Source organism: Geospiza fortis, unplaced genomic scaffold, assembly GCF_000277835.1.
Source record: "Geospiza fortis unplaced genomic scaffold, GeoFor_1.0 scaffold166, whole genome shotgun sequence".
NCBI classification, from domain to species: domain Eukaryota; kingdom Metazoa; phylum Chordata; class Aves; order Passeriformes; family Thraupidae; genus Geospiza; species Geospiza fortis.
Genome location: NW_005054310.1, coordinates 5,488,192 through 5,509,463, shown reverse-complemented (window position 1 = coordinate 5,509,463; position 21,272 = coordinate 5,488,192). Strand labels below are relative to the sequence as shown.

General features: G+C 36.0%; 2 protein-coding genes across 2 annotated transcripts in view; both read left to right on the top strand.

Moving 5' to 3' along the window:
* CNOT2 (CCR4-NOT transcription complex subunit 2) overlaps positions 1 to 18,597 on the top strand; it is a 35,571-nt gene extending 16,974 nt beyond the window's left edge. Inside the window, exons 5-14 of the mRNA XM_005419216.3 lie at positions 835 to 914; positions 2,060 to 2,185; positions 4,693 to 4,817; positions 6,500 to 6,620; positions 6,731 to 6,887; positions 8,666 to 8,727; positions 8,824 to 8,873; positions 9,667 to 9,767; positions 10,343 to 10,487; positions 17,457 to 18,597. Coding sequence (XP_005419273.1) covers positions 835 to 914; positions 2,060 to 2,185; positions 4,693 to 4,817; positions 6,500 to 6,620; positions 6,731 to 6,887; positions 8,666 to 8,727; positions 8,824 to 8,873; positions 9,667 to 9,767; positions 10,343 to 10,487; positions 17,457 to 17,543 — 1,054 coding nt within the window. The 3' untranslated portion in view covers positions 17,544 to 18,597. The remainder of the gene's footprint in view (positions 1 to 834; positions 915 to 2,059; positions 2,186 to 4,692; positions 4,818 to 6,499; positions 6,621 to 6,730; positions 6,888 to 8,665; positions 8,728 to 8,823; positions 8,874 to 9,666; positions 9,768 to 10,342; positions 10,488 to 17,456) is intronic.
* A 1,841-nt stretch (positions 18,598 to 20,438) lies between these two features.
* KCNMB4 (potassium calcium-activated channel subfamily M regulatory beta subunit 4) overlaps positions 20,439 to 21,272 on the top strand; it is a 22,213-nt gene continuing 21,379 nt past the window's right edge. The window contains exon 1 of the mRNA XM_031055612.1: positions 20,439 to 20,447. Coding sequence (XP_030911472.1) covers positions 20,439 to 20,447 — 9 coding nt within the window. The remainder of the gene's footprint in view (positions 20,448 to 21,272) is intronic.

Here is a 21,272-nt window from a genome sequence, read left to right as displayed (position 1 = left end):
AACATGAAGCATCTGAAGGTGTTTCAAGTTAGAGTTAAATGCTTTAGATTTGTAACTGTAGAAAGTTTGCATAGGTAAAATTTCCACTAGGGAACCTTTTCATGTTTTTATTTATGGAAACTTCCAAAGTATCAGCTTCTATCCTGTTACAGGGAGAAGTGGATGTTGTGATTTCCCACAGTGCAGACATTCAGAATTTCACTCAGCTGGGGGCCTGCCTTTGGGCTTCTCGACAGGACGAAACAGATTATTTGTGAAGCTGTCTGTGCAACCACAGTAGCCCTACATGATACTTAGATGTTTTCAGACGTTTTTGCTTGACTATATGAACCTTTAGCTCATGTCCTTGTGTGACAGAGACCATCCCTCTGCTCACAGTAACGCCATGTGTACATGGTCATGACTGCACACCATAACTGTTCAGCTTATAAATGAGTCGTGACAAACTTGGTCTTTTCCATGATCCAGCTTCCTACCTGCCTGTGAATGGATTGCAGCCTGACTTTTAATTACTGCATTTAACGCTGCTTCATTTTTGTATATAAAATTATTGAGTAATGATCATGTTAGTAATAACTTGTTTGTTGAGAGATGTCTTAATACACAATGGCTATTAAAAAACTAAGCTATTTTGAAGTCATTCCAGTTGACCTGATTGAGCAGTGCCTGATGCTGCTGCTCAGTGTTTTCAGAAAATAATTAAAAACCAAGCTTAGGCTAATATGGGTTGCTTAGGCTTGAAATAATTCCAATTTTTTTCTCCCCTTAATATCTTCCACTAGAAAAACAAAGTATATATATCCTTTTGTCTGACTTTCTGGATTTTTTTCACAGTATGTCTGGATTTGGGATGAACAGAAATCAGGCATTTGGAATGAATAACTCCTTATCAAGTAACATTTTTAATGGAACGGGTGAGTTTACTCTCCTTAATGCTGACCTTAAACTACAGTAGTTTTTTTTTAAATAAATCTAATTAATAATATTTTGTTCTGTTGCAGTGCAACTTTCTAACAATTTTCAGATGTTCCATAGAAACCCTGCTCCAAAAGTAGTTCTAGGTAACTGGTACTGCTTTATAGCAGTGGATTTTAATACTTTTGAAGACAAAGTGAAAGTAGTTCTGTAGTGTATTTGCTGTTTGTCACATGCCTATAGATTATACTTATTCAGTTAGAAATACAAAACAGCTCTTGAACTTGAGAAGGGTATTGGAGAAGATTTATCCATATTCTGTGAAAACATTAGGTATGTAAAAGCAGTGGGAAAGCATTTTTTTTAAGTCTCAAACTCCTTTTGAACAGCTGAATTGTCATGTAATCCTTTCAGTCAGTTGTTGAAGTTGTGATTTTTCTGTGAGAATTACTTCTTCACCTGAATTTAATGAACTAGAGAGGGGAAAATATCTTTGTCCGTAAATGATTTAGGTTCATGTGTGCTGTTGTTCCTGTATGTGGCTGCATATATGAAGCAACCTGCGGTGCTGGTGATGTCACAAGAGTGGAATGGTTTGGGCATTCTCTAGGACATTGTGACGTTTTTATAGAGCTGCAGCACTGGCCTCACCTCTGTAGCATTTCCTGCTGCAAATCAAAAAGTGTTCCCATGTAACTGGCACTGCATTGGCTTTTCAGCTGCTTCAGCTTTATCTTACCTTATCTAAGGACAATAGAGCTCTTTGATGCTGCTGCTAATATGGGTTATTCTCTCAAATTTCTTCTTGATAATTCTTCAAACTTAAAACAGATTTAAAGCAAATTTAAATACCTATTCTAGAACTGAAATTTTGATCGTTTACCTGTATTTTACATGTACAGACTTTAATTCAAGACGAGTAGGCTTTACTAAATGCTACTATCTGTCATTTGAAAGCAAACTTCAAACATACTGATGCTCTTTAGGGTCACCTTGTAACACAAAGGCTGTATTTATATGTAATAATTACTGAATGAGAAAAAAGATCAACTTGAAAGAAAATACATCCTTCATTTATCTTGCTCATAATGAAGTCTCTGACAAAAATGCATAAGGGAGTTAAAAATACCTGTTTTTATTGTAGATGGAAGTGAAAATGTGACAGGACTGGACCTCTCAGATTTTCCAGCACTAGCAGACAGAAACAGAAGGGAAGGAAGTGGCAATCCAACTCCATTAATAAACCCTTTAGCTGGAAGGGCACCCTATGGTAAGACCAAACTTTTGAAAGCTCTCTGAATGAAATGAAATTTGCTTGATTCACCTCTTGCTGTTCATAAGACAATAGACAGTCTTTTCAAAAATGCCAGACAGGTGAGCTGCTAAGACTCATTTTTAAAAATGAATAATAGATACCTGTGATAGGAGACTCCCTTTCATAATTATTAGAACACATGTGTTTTAGTTTTACTGTCAATAGGGATTGTTGGGGTTTTTGGTTTGTATAGAATGATTGCTCTGAGGCTGCTCACTCTAGAAATTTCTTAGGCAATAGGTTTTATTCAAATTACATGTAGACAAGAGCTGTCTGAGTAGCAAATTGCAGAAATAGTGTTTGATGAGTAGAGGTGTTACTATGTAAAAAGTCATAAGCTGTAAATGTAATGTAAACTTTTACTGTTTATTTGATAGTCTTTGCTGTTGTACTGTTCAGTGTCACCCTTATGATGAACATCAGATTTCAAAAAATAACCTGTAAGCATCAATTATTATCACTCAGATTCCAAGTATGTGTCATATAATTCTTGCTGTACAGGTTAAAAAAATAATAAAAGGAAAAACCTTTAGGTGGATACAAATCTTACTATTTGGGTCTTGAAAAAATTCAGGTAAGCTTAGTGTGAGGTACAAAACTTTCTTTTTGTTACTGCTTTAGTAGATTTTGTTACGCATGTTGCATCAGCTCTTGTGAAAAGTTGCTTTTATAACCATAAGTTATTTTTATGACACTTGTCAAATTTTGAACCAAAAATAACCTAGTGTTTTCTAACTATAAAACACTAGTGTTTTTCAGAGATAGCTCCAACTTCAATTGGACAAAAGAGATACCACATTGTCAAGAGAAGGTAGCCTCATGGATTTGGCATAACCAGGGCCCTCTGCTTAAGATAGCTGTGAGAAAGAGTTAAACAAGTTAAACTGAATTGTTAAACATGAGGGAAAAGTGACTTCCCCAGATGAAGACCCTCTAAACCAAGCATGAGTGGAGACTTAGTACAGCTTGAGGCTTATGTAAGATTTTGTCCAACATAGAATGGCTTGGGTTGGAAGGAATCCTAAGGACAGTCTAGTTCCAGCTCTGGAAAAAGAAGACGTGAAAAACTGATAGAAGATAGGAGGGACATCCACGCAGATGCACTTCCAGCACGGAGCTTGAATTCAGTATTAAACAGCACTGCAGCATAAAAATGTCTGTAATTGTTCTTTTGCTTTCACCATTTCCCCATTTTGGTGCTGGCATAGCTGTTTGCATGACTGCATGATAAACCACGAAATAAAGTTCTCCAAAGAGCTACCTGGAGCATCTGCTTAGTGCAGCAGATGAGTATGGAGGTAGAAACAGTCAAAAAATGAAAATGTGAAATACTTTGGATGTTTTCTTCCAACACAAAATGTAGAGAGCACTTCTGGTTGTGGACAAAAAAGAGCAAGTTCGAAACAGAGCAGAGACCTACTTTCCTCATGCTTAATTATTCAGGAAAATTGTACTTCAAATAACTTTTAGATGAAATAAGAATATCCATTAAAGTTAATTCATTATCAATTTTATTCATCCAGTGGAAGAAATTGTAATAACTCTGGATGAAAAGGCTGAACAGCAGAAACAAGATTAACTCAATGTTGTTTTATTTCCTTAAATAAAGAAACTTTGATCTCTAATTCCAGAACACTGAAGAAAGTCATGTGTTGTCATCTACTGAACCATTTTAGTCCTATCCATCTACTAAGAATCTTCAAAAACCAGGACCTAGACTTCCTTCTGTCTTCTGTTCTTCCAGTGCAATGTCCTTTGCAACCAAATCACTGTATTATGTTTCAGCAAAGTCTAGTCACTCTTGGGTGTGTAGTGTGGTGGCTTGTTCGGTTTGGTTTGAACTAGCATTAAAAACAAGTTCCTGTTCATTTGTCAGAATCCATGTTCCATTGTGACTGGGCTGCTTTTTTTAAAGTTAGGATCAGAGCACTGAGAGTTGCAGGCTAAATGTTTTCAGTTTTTTTACTGAAAGTAGGAGTCACTTTCATGTCACAGGCAAGTATTTAATTGTTAACATATTCTGCTGCAAGTTAGCTGGTTGTCCTTTGAGAATACGTGCTTCTGAAGAGATTATGCAAAAAAATTCTTCATGCACTTAGGGGACGGAGAAAAAATGTATTATACTTCTAAAAGCAGTACATCCTTATCAGTGGATTTACTCAAACACAGCTTTAACAATGCCTGTAAAGATTATTTGATTATTTAGATGTGCGAAACAGGTGCAGTGGATGTGCCTGTGAATTTAACCCAGAGTGTGTCTCAGCTCACACTTAAGTAAGAGGCTTTAGTCTAATATGTGTGGATGTTTTGAATGAATATGCTTTGTTTTGCTTTACCTGTTTCTTAAGTCATCGCTGTACAGCTTGCGCGTAATGAAAATGGACAGTAAGCAAGATCAGCAGTAGAAAAAGTTTTTACTTAGCAGTCATTTAATATTATTCTTGCTTTCATTTTGATGATAGTTGGGATGGTAACAAAACCAGCAAGTGAGCAGTCCCAGGACTTTTCAATACACAATGAAGATTTTCCAGCATTACCAGGCTCCAGCTACAAAGATCCGACATCGAGTAATGATGACAATAAATCTGTAAGCAAATCTTAAATATTCTCTTATTTTCAATGTTCATACTTCTTTTGATGATTATGTTTTAAAATGGTCAGTGATTTTGTGATATTTGTAATAAGATATTTTCAATTTTGCCCTTCTAAATTAATGAGAGATTTTGTATAAGCAGCATTTAAAATGTAATTATGTAAATGGAATTTCTCAGTAAGGTTTTTGGTCCAAACAGTCACCCTGCTTGGACATATGAAAACTTATTTTTGAGAATTGATAATATTTTTAAGTTGACAATTTGTAATTTTTTTCTATCAATTGTAGCTCATCTTTTTGCTGCTGATGCCTCTCATCAGTAGTAGCAATCTACACATTATAAGATTTTTTCTTCAAAGTTGTCCAGTCCTTTAAAAGTTAGGCGGTACAATATCTCTTTAAGGTGAAATGCTTAATGGAGATGTGGAATCAGAGGGAACAAACTCTCTTAATAGAGCATTGATGACTATATTGTAGACTAGTGAGGTACATTATATCTTAAGTATTGGTATAATTGTTGTGCAATAGATATATAGCATAGAGCATAAGATTATGGGCTTTTCTTCATAAATGCTTAATGGAGATGTGGAATCAGAGGGAACAAACTCTCTTAGTATAGCATTGATGACTATATTGTAGACTAGTGAGGTACATTATATCTTAAGTATTGGTATAATTGTTGTGCAATAGATATATAGCATAGAGCATAAGATTATGGGCTTTTCTTCATTGTTTACTCTGAAAACTTTGTAATAAATGCTATTTTATGCAAACAGTGAATAAAATGTGGATGGCAGAGGACACTTTCCTACAGGATTTGACGAAATGTTCAAGTTTCTGATTAGTTTATTATTTCTAATTGCAAAAAATATGTTAATGACAGTGCCGTAAATACTGGTGAATAAGTAGTAGACATGACTACAAACTCATGTAAGAACTAAAAAATGAACTGCTCAAAAAGAGAGACATGAGGAAGTCTGGCCCCCAAGTGTTGTGGGCAGTTTTATCATGAGGAAAATGTTCTGATAGGTTTAGTACTGTGTACAGTAAGGAGACAGAGAGTAAATGTGATGAAATGTGTATAACTGTAGACTTGTTATAAAGACTATGAAAGAGTTAGAAGTTATACACATGGTAAATATATTTTGTCAGTAGGTAGATTCCTGGAGCATAGTCTGTTTTCTTGCCAGACACAGTCTGGCATCGTGTTTATATCAGACATGGTGTTTATATGTCTTTCCTGATAGCTGCCAATGTGCCAGTTGTATGTTGCTTGCACCTGAAATTGGCTTGAGTATTATTTGTTACTGTGTCATGGAGTGTTATTCAGGAGGAGGACTATGGGGAGTATCCATGATGTGGTGAGCCAAAGGAACCTCTAGTCACAGGCTCTTGGGATATCCACTGTGTATTCCAACTCGAGTGTAAGATAATTTATTCTTTCAGACTCCAAACTTTTAGCCTATTAATAGTAGTTCTGTATGACAGGTATACTTTGAAAAATGGTTAAAGAGTACGTAAGGTTTTTCAGCAGAACTCAGGGGCTTCAGCTTGATGCCATTTGTTGAAGTGACTTGTACTGGCTTAGAGTGCTTGACTGAAAAGATATATGGTCAATAAGTATTTCCGTTTTGGTTTTTTTTCATCATACCAACTCTGCAAATTATCTTTAATAGAATTTGAGTACATCAGGCAAAACATCATCCAGCACAGATGGGCCCAAGTTTCCTGGAGATAAAAGTTCAACTACGCAAAACAACAACCAGCAGAAAAAAGGGATCCAGGTGTTACCTGATGGTATGTGTCATTCCACTTTTTCTGCTTTAAAAGTTTTGACAGTCATTTAGATTACCTTGTTGATTCCTGTACTTCTTAAAAAGAGAAAATTATTTGTTCTTCTTTCCCAGGTCGGGTTACCAACATTCCTCAAGGGATGGTGACGGACCAGTTTGGAATGATTGGCTTGTTAACATTCATCAGGGCAGCAGAGACAGATCCAGGAATGGTACATCTTGCATTAGGAAGTGATTTAACAACACTAGGTCTCAATCTCAACTCTCCTGAGTAAGTTTCTGGGATTTAATCCTATCTTCACTTTTGTTTTTATTATGCTGTCATTCATAGTCTGTTCACTTAGTCCACTTGACTATTAAACCCACAAGCTGGTTTGCCAAATAAAATTTGAAAATGTAATGACAATAAAATAAAATTTTCATAACAAAGAGAATTGTGCTTCAGGGCAAGCTTTCAATAAACCCAGTGGCTTTGCTTATTCTCCTAACTTCTTTAGGACTTTTTTTCAAGGAGTTGACAGTATATTGTTTATAAATGTAATGTATACATTCCTTTTCTAATAATAATATTCCTTGGGGATATTTACACTTAACTCTCAGCAGTTTGGGGATAAATTAGATTTATATAGTGTAATAATGAACAGAACACCTGCAGTGTTAGGCTGCACTGAAGATTAGTTTAAATGAAAGTAATTGACTTCCAGTGCCTCAGTTCACCTAAATAAACTAGTTTAGTCATCTAGGTTTGCTATAGAGGCAGTGGGAAGAAAAGTAGTTAGTGACTGCACAAATGCTAGAAGTGCTTTAGACACAGGGGAGATGAATAACCAGCCAACCCAGGGTGCCTTTCTTTTTACACTAATTATTGAAGGAACTCAGATCAGTTTAGACAAAACTAGTGTCTTTCAGATGACTGCAGTTGTGAAAAAAAATTAATTTCTGGTGCTCTTTCAGCTGAAAATCTCACACCTTTTTGTTTTATCACAGATTTATATAGTGTTAGCCTTATAGACAGAGTACTGTATATATTTTAAGGTTTGCACAAAATACATTAAAAAAAACAAAGACCAGACAGCATACACACGTAGTTTCCATCTTTCATAAATTTATATGGAGCTGCATGTAATCAGGGAAGCTTGATGAATGTGGCTATCAAGCACAGGAAAAATGCCTTCTTATTATTCTGCTTTTCTTAGCAACTATGCTGTAAATAACTGTATTTTTAGTATTTAATTACAGTATATAGTGTATTTAGGTTCTTGAATGGAGAGAATAGGAGCTAACATTTGATGCAGACAGTTCCTATACTATAAAGCTGGTTTTACTTCATGCTGCAGAAAAGCTTTGCAAGCAGCCTATGCAGACCTTGGTGTCTGGCCTGCCATCTTTCCTTATGTTAAATGTTCTTCCCTTGCTCTGTGGATTGTTGTTTGAAAAACTAAAACTGTGTCACATATGAAAAGACAAATGTTTCTGCACTATGTGGTAGTTTGGTTGGTAAAGATCCCTGTGTGACATAAAAACTTAGCACAATGAATGTTCTTTTAGAAACAAAATCTTAGAATTTTGTCTATACTGCTAGTGGCTTAAATTATCCCTTCTAACTCCTGTTTTGAAGAAGAGTAAAATCTTTACTGGTTAGTTTTAAAAAGCAACCTGCCAGTACAAATTTTTGGTCCCCTTTTAAATCATAGGTTAATAAATCAGAACCCACCAGGCTTGTGACAACTGTTCCTAGTTAAGTTGAAACCCTGCATAATAACACTGGATACCTGAAAAAGGTTGGGACCTCTGGCACCTAACTGGAAGGAAAGATGGATTTAAAAGAAAATTTTGACCCTGTAGTTTCCCATGGCAGTTTAAATGCAACGTTGCTCTGCATATTAAAAAGAAAAATATGCTTTAGGAAAGTTTCCTCTTAATCTTCTCACCCCAGCTAGGGATTTGGTTGTGTGATATAGCTCTTCGGTTTGCAAAATTGATTATGGAGGAGTTAGTTGGTTGGTTGGAGGTTAATTTTTATAAATTTATGCTTTTCATTTTCTTCAGAAATCTTTATCCCAAATTTGCATCCCCGTGGGCATCATCACCTTGTCGACCTCAAGACATAGGTAAGAGAGAAATAACTATTAAATTCAGTATTAATATTTGTAAATTATATTCATTTACATGTCTTAATAGTTGCATCAATTCCGATTCTTTTTTAGACTTCCATGTTCCATCTGAATACTTAACTAACATTCACATTAGGGATAAGGTGAGTACGTGTGTGTGTGTGTGTGTGTGCATTTTTTGTTAATTTATTACCAGAAATTTTCTAAATTTTCTTTCAGATAGATGTTCAAAATCAGTCCATTTTGTGCATGTCCTCAATCTTTCTAGAAGCAGTGTTGAGTTAACAGGCTGATGGGACACATCAAGCACCCATCTTACAAAAAGAGAATGGACATGCAAAAGAATAGCTAAAAAGCACAGTGTGTTTTTAAGAGTTTGCCCTTCATGTGAAGTTGAATTTTTTTGTGATATAATTCAAGTGGCAAATTAAATTGAGGTATTTCTTCTTGAGATAAGCTCAGAATTGTGTTCTCATTTATCTGTTGCATTCCATATCTACATGAAAAGGGATTTTTTGAGATATGTTTTCTTTCAGCTGTTTGGAGGGATCATTGAAAGATAAGAAATTTTGGTAGTGTTACTTAACAGGGCGAGAAGGGAGCAAATGCATACAGAAGTTGTGGTTTTGGGTTTTTTGAAATAAAATGTGTAGATGGGAATACACAGATAACAGGGAGAAAATTCTGTCTTGCTGGTTTGTTACATCTCTATTTTTCTATTGTATCCTTTAACTTGGAAAGATTAACTAAAAGTGAAGAAAAATCGATTGTTTTAATAATTATTACTCCTGTTGTATTAGAATATAATTTTCAACACACTTAGAATAGAAGGATGGAAGTTCTGGATGTATTCTTATGTTATTTAAGTGGGGTAGTGTGTTTTAAAACATTTACCTATTGTGATTTTTCATCCTCGTTTTCTTCAATCTTTTGCAGCTGGCTTCAATAAAACTTGGCCGATATGGAGAGGATCTCCTGTTTTATCTCTATTACATGAATGGAGGAGATGTATTACAGCTATTAGCAGCAGTAGAGCTGTACGTTCAAACTATTTTGTCAGTCTTATATGAGTTAATCTATTGCTATAATGAAATGGCAAGTGTTAAAAACAAACCTAAACAAAAACCAGAACACCCAAACAAGTTAGATATTGAAAGCAGGGAACTTAGTCAATCTTGAACTGTAAAGCTTTTTTTAGAATACCTCCTCCAACCTTGGTGTCATTTTGTACAGAGTTTTTTTACATTTGTATAGTGGAAATCAAAAGCCCATCTCATGTATTTTGCCTTACGAAGCACTGTGCAAAAAATGGCAGGTGCCAGTCATTATTGAATATGTAACTTGCCTGTCATCAACCAAATAAGAACCAAGTAAATGCTCATAAAAAGAGTTTGCTCTTAGAACCTACCAGACTTGAAGTTTCTTGTGTCTTTTAGTTTGAGGTATAAGAGCTGTATGGAAGAAGTATGAAATCACAGGTTTAACCATGTCGTAGAAATTTTGTTTGGGATTTGAATGCATTGTACAGTAAATATTGAAACCTTTAAAGTTAGTTTATTAAGTTAGTTTCAGGTAACTAAGAATTATTTTTCCTTTCTATCACAAATGAAAGATTTAACCGGGATTGGAGATACCACAAAGAAGAACGAGTATGGATCACCAGGGCACCTGGCATGGAGCCAACAATGAAAACCAATACGTACGAGAGGGGAACATATTACTTCTTTGACTGTCTTAACTGGAGGAAAGTAGCTAAGGTATCTCTTTTCCTTTGTGTAGATACTTTAAATACACTGTCAGCCGTGTATTTTTACAACAAGAGTAAAACACAAAAATCTTCACAAAAATCTCTGACTTTTTATTCTCTTGTTGTATAGGTTCATTACCTTAATTTCTGATGTCTAAGAGAAAAAAGGTTGTCCAAGACGCTTGCTTGTGGAAAATAAGGAGCTGTCTCTCTTATTTCCAGTTTTCTTTGGGAGTTAGAAGGACACAGGACTTCTTTTAGGAGTTTTGTTAAAATTTAAAGCTCTTCCCACAGCATAGAGTTGAAGAATGGAAAGCATTATTTGGCATTTTAGAAATTGTACTTGCAAACATTTTATTACTTTGTTTTAGAAAATTAAATAGGATGCTACCACACCTCACTTAGGAATTTAAAATGGATGTTGGATGGGTGCAGGGAATGCTTTTTTGGTTTTTGGGTACAATCTCTCCTTAACCATATTTAGGAATTCCATGCTCTGTTGTTTGAAAATCAGAGTTCTTTGAAATAAATAACTTCTCCTGAGGAGGAGGCATATTTCCATGATGCTTGTTTTCTATACTGTAGACCAAGAGGCATTAAAAAATCAGAAAGCTATAGCTTCTTCCCTCCCCAGCTGTCATAATCTATTGGTCCCATTCTGTCCATTAACACTGTCAATAATGTTCTCTGTCAGACCATCTGTAGATACTGTATCGCACTCTTCTTTTCTCTAAAAAACAACAGCTCAAATCAGATTAACCTTGAAGCCTTGAACTCAATAGATGTGATTCCAGCATGTTGTAACTATATTTTGTAGTTCCACATGCTAAGGTATTTCACAGAATAAGAAATCTTTTCACCTGCAGCCTGCAGCCCAACTTATGAATTGTTTGCTGAAAAGGCATTTCATTTGGAGATTAGGGAACATTGCAGGAAATAGTTACATGTCTGTTGATGTGTTTTTAAACACCTATTTTAAAGAGAATAAAGTTCAGTGTCCTTCTCTGTCTATACAGCCATTTGGTGTCTAGACATGAGCTAGATACATGATATTTTTATTTCCTCCCTCACTCCACCCAGTAATTTTGCATAGTTTGTGCAAGGTCCCCTCAGGAGTTAACATTCCAGTTACCCTGAAGGATACGGAAGGTTCTTTAGTCCAGACATGAGCTAGATACATGATATTTTTATTTCCTCCCTCACTCCACCCAGTAATTTTGCATAGTTTGTGCAAGGTCCCCTCAGGAGTTAACATTCCAGTTACCCTGAAGGATACGGAAGGTTCTTTAGTCCAGTTGCACGTGTGACTCCTTGCCTGTGCTTTTTACTGCTGCAGGAAAACCCAGGAATCTGTAACTGACAGTTTTACTGGTGAGCCCTGCTATTACAGTTTTTCCTAAGTGCAAGGTAATTCCAAAACTTCTAAACAAAAGTGCCACTTCTCAAAAGGAAAACACAAACAAAAGGAAGCTTTTTGTTTCTACTTGAATTACTCATTTGCTGCATGATATACTTCCTTAGGTTCCCCAAGATGCTGTTTAAAGTTATTTTATTATTGCCTAAGATCATCAGAGGGGAAGTAATTACCTTTAGAAAGGATAGGTTTCTTTTCTGGAGTGAAATGAACATGTTCTGTTTATTTACAAGCAACAAGCCTCATGTAGTTTCACATATCAATGGAATTGTGGTTTTAGTTTGTGTGGACACACAGCATTTATTTTTACTAGGAGGAAAAAGATAATGCCCATTGTATAAGGATAATAATAACCTCTTCAGTGTCTCATTTTTCTGTCTGTGGTAAATGTATGCAGCTGCTATTTGATGCTTAGCATTACTTTAAGACAGTATTGTCTGTTTAAAATCTTGACTACTATTCTGAAACTCAGGATCCAGTGCTTGAGTGTTGTACTCACCATCCTCCTGCTGGGCATTTCTGAGATATGGAGAGACTGGAGCACTGCTGTTCTCTGAATGGTTTTTCACAAGGTCTACATAGATTCTCTTTTTTTAATTTGCATGATGATAGCAATTCCCCCAACGTTAAGAAGCAATTGATAGCTAGTAAGGAGAGAGATAGTATTTTCTAAACTTTTGTACTTGTAGTGGTATTGCAACAAGGAATGTGATTATTTTATTTATTCTCCCCCAACGTCCATAAGAAGCAATACTATCTTTTCTTTAGCTGTGTGTATTCCATAATGTAAAAAATTGAACTGGAATATTATTTTGAAATTTTTATTTAACTTTGAGCTGGCAAACTGAGCATTGGTCACAGGAAGCTAGAGAATGATTTTGGGGAAAACTGAGATTTTTGTTGCATGGAAAATGAGTTGCATACTAGAATTAATTCTGTGACATTTTCACCTTTGATAAATAAATAAGAGCTTAGATACATGTCATGTGATCATAGCATTCCATGGTAATGTTACCTGTGGTATTAATTCCTGTAGTGGAATTCCTCTGAGGAAGACTAATACAGACTCACCCTAACAAGAACAGCAATATTTGGTAACACCGTGTTGCTTTGAATGCAAAGAAAAGTACAGCAAAGTAGTTTTTTTCTAACAAATGCAGAAGTAATTAATAAATATTTCAGGAAATTAGACCTATAAGGAACTGGAAAAGAGAGAATTCTGATGAATTGCAATCTCTTATTATAACTGTTACATTATTAGGGGATGCTGGGAATATCAGTTCCTTAGAAGGCCACAATAATAATTGCTGCTGAACAGTTTCACTAGTCCTTTATTGAAGCTGGTGTACAGGAATACTTGCTCATCAATTACTGTCTCATATGTGCATATTCAGTTATTTTTCAAGGTGCTTTATAAATTTGGTTCTTGTTCTAGTGTAGATGCTCAAATATAGGGCAGCACATACCCTAGTATGTGTGCTTTGCAGACATAGTGTATTTTGCATTATGAGCTTACATATTTATTGTTCCTATTTTAAATTACACTGCAGTATGAAATATTGCTGCACTGAAATACGGCAGTTTACTTTAGATAGCACAACTAAATCTTAAAACTTACATTTTTAGAAACATAAACCAGTTGTTACATAGTAGATTTAGTGTTCTGTATTGGACTTAACAAAAGCAAAGAAGGCTGAATAACTTCTTTCAAGAAGAATCAAATAATATTTTTATCTTTTTTATTAAACTGTAGGCTCTACTTTTGTATTCTTAATGGGTAATAGACTGAAGAAGGAAGTTCAGCAAAGTAGCAGAGTAATGAGAATTCCTGAACTACTAGGAAATAAAATTAATTCTGATTTGATACATGGTAGTAAAAAGTAAAAAAAAATATTAATTATAAACTTCAAATTCATCTTAAATGCAAAATAAAAAGCAGAAAAATTCTCATTGCACATGTTTGTTACATGGTTTTTCATCCTAGGGCGTGTAGAAAGTATACTGAGGTTAAAGACACAGATTTTTTTTTCACTGAGGTTTTGGCTATAGTTTGCTGCTGTTGAGGAGACATGAGAGAGGAGGGGAAGTAGCTCTGACACCAAAAGTGCTTTCTACAATTGCACATTTACTGAAATTCTGAGTTAAGTTGTCTGAAGTAAGCTGCTGAATTTTCTTCTTACTTTTCAGTAAGGAGAATTAATTTAGAGTACAAGATTATAAAACCTTTTTACATTGATGATGTAGTTCTAAAACATGGAATTCTTCATGGGAGAGAAAATTAATTTTTTAAGTGTTTACTTGCTTGTCAGGGTTGCTGTCTAGACTAAATTACTCCCTATCCTGTCAAGATCAGTATTAATTGAAATAATAATTTCTATTATAATTACTAGAAAGTTAAATGTATTATTCCAGTGAAGATGTGGCATAGTATTTTAGCTCAGCCCCTAAAGTGGGTCTTTGCATCCATCTTTAAGTCAGTATAAATGCTACTTTTAAGTTCCATTGGGAATTTTTAAGCTAGCCATGGGATTTCTACTCTGCTCTCATGGACTTACACAATCCAGAATATTTTGTCCTCAGGCCTATTCTGCTAACTTTTTTTTGTTTAGTTTTACTCCATAACTGCTATGGATCATCCTAAGCAATCTGCTCCTACCTTAAGTATCCTTGCCTGTTACTGTTTGTACATGTACAGACTGATGTAACTTTGCTATCAAAGCAAGTTTTCAGGATGACATGAGAGGTGATTCTTTTCTTTGCATAGAACAATATATTTAGTGTCACACATGCTGTAAGTTTTCACACACATTCAGTATTCATTATTCCTGGTTAATAAAGGGTATTTAAGTTTTAATTCTTATCTCCCTGTGGAAAAGAAAGCAATTTAGCACATTTATCAATGGATAAGTGGGATTTTTTAATATCTGTTTATGTTAAATAATACCACTGCTGCTGTTGACATCCTTAACTGTAGTGGCAAAAGCAAAAACATAAAGTATACCTGTTGTAAGTATTTTCCCCTATGTAATAAATAATTGGCTTTTAGTTTCCAGAAATACTGGTCAGGGAATTCTTTTTTAGGTATTGTCAGGCAGAACTTCAGGTGTTCCTACATGCTACTGAATATTGAATTTGAGCTTTACTGACACTGGGATGCAAATCAAGGCTGTTTTAAGCCTGTTTATTTTAACAGTCAATGGCAGTTTGAAGTATGAACTCACATACTTCTAGAGAAAATTTGATAGGGAAACATACTTCTTCTGAAGGAGGGACTTCCAGTTTGTGGGACGCAAAGGATTGCTCAGCCCTCTGAGCATTTATTCCAGACACCTTGTTAGCAGCTCCCACTGCCAGTAGAGGCTCACAAAAACTTGAAGTTTGGAAAACCCTTCTTGAGGATACTGATACTCTCTGGTTTCTGATACTTACTGTATCTTACTGATTTAATTAGCAATTTGCCAAGGGTCATTTTGAAGGCATTTCAGAGCTTGTGGAAGCTCAGTTAACTGATTGAAGCTGACCATAGATGGATGGTATCTGCTGGCCCTTGCGTGGTTATGTGCAAGGAAGAAACTTTGACGGCCATGAAAGGCAGAGAAAGCTTGAGCAGTATCTTTTCTATTATAAAATGACTGCAGAATTACTGGAGATCATTGAATCATAGAATGATTTGGGTTGGAAGAAACATTAAAGACCATCTAGTTAAACCCTTGTACCATGGACAAGAACACCTTCCACTAGACCACATTGCTCAAAGCCCCATCCAACCTGGTCTTAAACACTTCCAGGGATGGGGTAGCTGCAGCTTCTCTGGGTAGCCTGTTCCAGTGCCTTGCCACCCTCATAGTGAAGAATTTATTTCTAATACCCAATCTAAATGCTGCCCTTCTTCAGCTTAAAGCCACTTCCCCTTGTCCTGTGCTCTTGCAAAAAGTCCCTCTCCACCCTTCTGTAGGCCCCCCGAGATCCACCCAGCCTAATCCAGCCTTTGGCACCCAAGTACACGTATGGACTTGTACCCCTTGACCTCACTTCTTACCCAAGGGGGGACGTGCAGCATCTCTTCAGTCTCAGCATTATGTATCTGCCCAAACAGAGCATACACGAACTGGCATGCAGTTATTAGGAGGAATGCCAGAAGCAATTCACTTGTGTATATATGACCTAAAAAAGCCCAAACAAACAAATGCAACACCTAAATGAATAAATAAAGAACCCCCAAAAACCAAACAAACAAACAAAACCCAACAACAACAAATCTTTGGTTGGAGTAGAGAGCTGGGAACTAGAAATGAAGCAGATGTGCAGCATTTCAGTACAGATGGCTGTAACTTCACATAGCTTTTGCTAGGGTTTGCCAGTTTTTTAGGGACAGTATTCTCAGGGGAGTGCACAATGCTTCGCATTTTCCTCTACTTTGTTTCTTTGCCATGCTGAATGTTCTTTTTATGCTAAATGGACCTTGTTTTGCCTTGAAAGAAGAGAGTTATAAGAGTTGGATTTCCTAGATTTTATTTCTGTTCTTGCATTAATGTAGTGCAGATTTACATGTACTGAAGTATTATACTATTTAATCACTTTAGAGAGTGTTCTAAAATAATCTCTTCATTGCTCATGTGTTTTCATCTCTGTGTGAAAATAGTGGGCTAAGTTTGCTTTGCAGATACAGATGTTGTTCTGCTGAGGTTCTCCACCAAATTAGATAAAATAATTTACTGTGCATGTCCAAAGTTGTTGTTGTTGAATTACCAAGAGGTACCCCTAAGAAACAGTTCTGAAACTTCTGCTTACCCTGTTTCTTGAATGACGATTAAATGGGATGAGACACAATTAAACTGCTTAAAGGGTCTGAATAATATAATATTTCAGGTTTGGTGGGTCTAGAGTGTAAATATGAGTATGAAATGTGGAGGAATATTTTGATGAATTTTGGCTTAAGTGGGTCTCAGTACTTTGTACCTGGACATTTTCACAGAATCATTTATGTTAGAAGAGACCTCTAAGATCAAATCCAGCCTTTGACTGATCACCACCATGTCAAACAGACCTTACTAAGTCAAGTTGTTTCTGGAACACCTCCCTCTGTCCATCCTGAACCTCCCCTGGTGCTTCATGAAGCTTTTTGGTCTGGGAGTATGACACAAAAATATTCCCAAACTTTAGTTCATCTGGAATAGGCCTCTATACTCTGTCTCTCTGAAAGACAGCTTTTGTTTATAATTCAGCTCATGCTGCGACTGTGTATTTGTGTTTTGTGTATGTGCATATATAAAATTGTTTGAGATTATAACAGGGGTTCTGAGAGTCATGTAGCATTCAAAAGAATAGGAGAGTCTGCATGTTGTGGGTGTAAAGGCTTAGGATTGTTGTAATATATACTTTTTTCTTCTTAATATATGGAACTCAAGGTAGCAAAGTCACATGGTTTTGCCTTAGGATAAGTTAGTACTTGATCTCCTCCGTATTTGTGCTTTTCAAGTATGGCTGGGAGACCAGGTGTTCACAGGTAAATGATACATTGTTTTATTTGTGTTTGTCTTTTTTTTCTTTTTTTTTTAATTGTAGGAGTTCCACCTGGAATATGACAAATTAGAAGAAAGGCCTCATCTGCCATCAACCTTCAACTACAACCCTGCTCAGCAAGCCTTCTAAAGACTTCCCTTTTCTTGGGGTATGGCTGTCTCAGCACAATACTCAACATAACTGCAGAACTGATGTGGCTCAGGCATCCTGGTTTTAATTCCTTGAGGATCTGGCAATTGGCTCATGCGAAGGGTCACCATTTGAGGTCCTGCCTTACTAATTATGTGCTGCCCAACAACTAAATTTGTAATTGTTTTTCTTTAGTTTGAGCAGGGTCTGAATTTTTGTTTTTGTTTCCTTTTTTGCCAGCAGACAAGCTTGGGTCTGTAAAGACAAGCGAGTACACTGACAAAAGTTTACCACTTAGTTTTCCAAAATGTAAAAACAAAAAAAAAGAAAAAAGACAAAAAATTAGACAACAAAATTTGCATTGTTCATTGTAGCACTATTGGTAATAAAAAATGTTTGTGCATTTTTATGTGAAGATCCTTCTCGTATTTCATTTGGAAAGATGAGCAAGGTTTGCTTCCTTCATTTTACTTCCCCTTCTGTCTTTGAAAGGCAGTTTTCGCCAAGCTTAATGCAAGAATATCTGACTGTTTAGAAGAAAGATATTGCCACAGTCTCTGGTTAGTTTCCAGGGTTGTGTATTACTGAGCTTCATCTTTCCAGAATGAGCAAAACACTGTCCAGTCTTTGTTACGATTTTGTAATAAATGTGTACATTTTTTTTAAATTTTTGGACATCACATGAATAAAGGTATGTATGTACGAATGTGTATATATTATATATATGACATCTATTTTGGAAAATGTTTGCCCTGCTGTACCTCATTTTTAGGAGGTGTGCATGGATGCAATATATGAAAACGGGACATTCTGGAACTGCTGGTCAGGGGACTACTTTGTCGCCCTGTGCACTAAAGGGCCAGATTTTCAGCAGCCAAGGACATCCATACCCAAGTGAATGTGATGGGACTTAAAGAAGTGAACTGAGACAATTCACTCTGGCTGTTTGAACAGCAGCGTTTCATAGGAAGAGAAAAAAAAAAGATCAATCTTGTATTTTCTGACCACATAAAGGCTTCTTCTCTTTGTAATAAAGTAGAAAAGCTCTCCTCACTGCAGTGTTGACTTTGATTTGAGATTGTGAAATTATTTCTTCAACAATGAAAAATGGAAAAAAAATTGAAGTATTAAAACTACCGAGCTGTACAGTGGTTAAGACACTTGAAGAGTCTTTTTGCTGCTGACAAGTAAATTTATGAGAATTTCATATTCTTTTCCACAGTAAAGTTTCCATGGCTAAAAACTTTGGTTAACCTTGGTTTCAGATCCCCTCTTTATAATAGCATATAATTTTTAGAAAGGTGGATGGGTGGGTACCGTGTCAAATAAAGGGAAGATGCTTCAAGAATTCGTCACTTGGGAGAAGCTTGGGTTAGAGCTGATCACAGCTTAGTTCCATGTTGGTGTTTTCCCACTTAAAACAGAAATACCTTTCCTTTGGTGATTGCTATTACTTGAACTTCCAGATGCAAATAAACATGAATATAGACTGGTTCTGAAAACTGTAACTGTTCTGAGCAGAGAAAGAAAAACCTGACCGGTTGGGATGGTTTTCTTTTTCTAGATATGATTGCCCCTTCTCATTGAGTTGCCTCTGGTGATGCAGATCATTGAAAAATACCTGAAATTACCAAAGCAAGACATGTTAGTGAATCCTGGGATTTTTTTTTTTTGCATTTTAACCCATTTTTCTGTGTAGTGCAAAAACAGCTTGTTTGCATGTATTTGAATTATGCTTGGAAATTGGACCATTAGTGACCTTGCTGTGGTTCTGTATCAGGTGTATGGCAAATCTTAAATTCTGAACTTTTTTTAATATCTATTTTAACATGGTAAACATAAAAATATTATTCTGTTGATTATATTTTTTTCTATTATTAAAGCAAAGTTTTCCCAGCTTGAAAGAAGAGAATGGTTATAATCCATATAATCAACACAGCTGAAAAAGATCGTGGCTTGTTCTGTTTCTCAAACCAGAGCAAATTTATATTTGGATAATCAAATATATGTTCTCAAACATATTTGATTATCCAAATATAAATGTATAAATTTTCAGAATGACAATTTTCCAAAAGCATGTTGTTCCCGCTACAATTAATGTTACAATTTTTTACTGTCAGGTTCATTATGATCTGAGCTTTTGGGTTGCTTTTGGTTTGGTTTTTTTGGTTGGCCTTTTTGGGATTTTTTCTTTTGTAAGGATTCCTGAAGTGATATTTCCTTCTTCAAATCGAATGTCATTATTTCTCATGTTTATGGAAATTAACAACATATGATAGAGGGAGTAAGATCAACTACATTAAAATGCTAAATACCTATGACACTTCTAAAAACATTAAGCTGAAATTGGGAACCTAAGTTCTCCCAAAAAATACTTGATGATACAGTTGCTTTCAGCTGCCCAGTGTTTCAGAAAGCTGAAATGCCTGATTTTGGGAAACTTCTCACCGGTGAGCACAGAACTGGTGCTTTGCTCCTTCCAGGTAGGAGAACAGTCTGGCTCTCGTTTATCAGTTAAATAAGTATGTATGGAGACTTTAAAATCTGTGACTTAATTTCTTATTACACTGTGGGTTGAAGCAAGAGAAACAGATATAAACAGAAAACAAAGTGTAAGATTGAAGCAGTTTCTTAACTGATACCATATTAATTTTAACAATTGAAAAGAACATACTGCTTTTTTTACTGAAAGGAAGAAAACCTCAGCCCTCATGTACATACTCACATGGCAAATGGGTGACTGAATTGCCCTGCAGATTTTCACACTGACAATTAATGTCTGAGGCTTATTTAATGTGTTTTTACATTACACTAACACTATAAATAGGGATATACTAGAATGCTGTTTTTAAATTTGAGGTGGGTGTTTTTCCCCATAACTAGTTTTGTACAACAATGTGCAAGGTAAGTTCTGGGTGGAAAACCCAGTGTTCTTGGAAGAAGTATTCCTGTTTCTAGCCTGTCCAACATGCTGTCATAGTCCTCGTTGCATATTGTTTACAAATCTTCATTGAATAGTTAGCTCCAGTTTTCTGCAAATCCACTACCTTCAGCTTTTCCAGGGTTTAACATCAGTTTCACTGATTTGATTACACCTGCTACTGCAGAAGATACTTCATATTTCAGCAATTGTTACTCAAATCACCCTGCTTGTGGAAAAATCAAGGGTACCAGAACATCATGAAGGAAAGGGATAAGCATGCTCCACTGGGGTGTGTAGAAAGGAACAAACAAAAACCACCCTGCACTCAATCTCCTCCACCTTAGTGGTCTGGTGCCGCAAATACATAAGCGCATGAGAACCTTCATGGGCTTGATTAATCTAATTGAAGACCCAAGTAATCCAGGGAAGCCTGCAGATACTCACATGGGTAAAAATATTGTTCAAGTGACTGTGACCTTCAGTGAAGTGTCAGCTGCACCTGTGTCAGGATTCACAACTGACCACACCACTCCCTCATGGCTGTGTAGCATTTCTGCAGTGCAGAAATGTATGATTGTATCACTTGGCTGCATGGCAGGTCTGAAATCCTCTCTGACCCCCAGCCAGTACTTGTACTGATCTGGTTCTGTTTTACAGTTTCCATTAAAAAAGGGAGGATGCATCCAAATAAGAATTTGAGTGTTGTAGTCAGATGCAAGATTTTTGCAGTCTTGAGGGACTCTTTCTGTTGACCATGAAGAGACCAGAAACAGTCTTTGGCATGACCTAGGCAGTGCAGGGAAAGA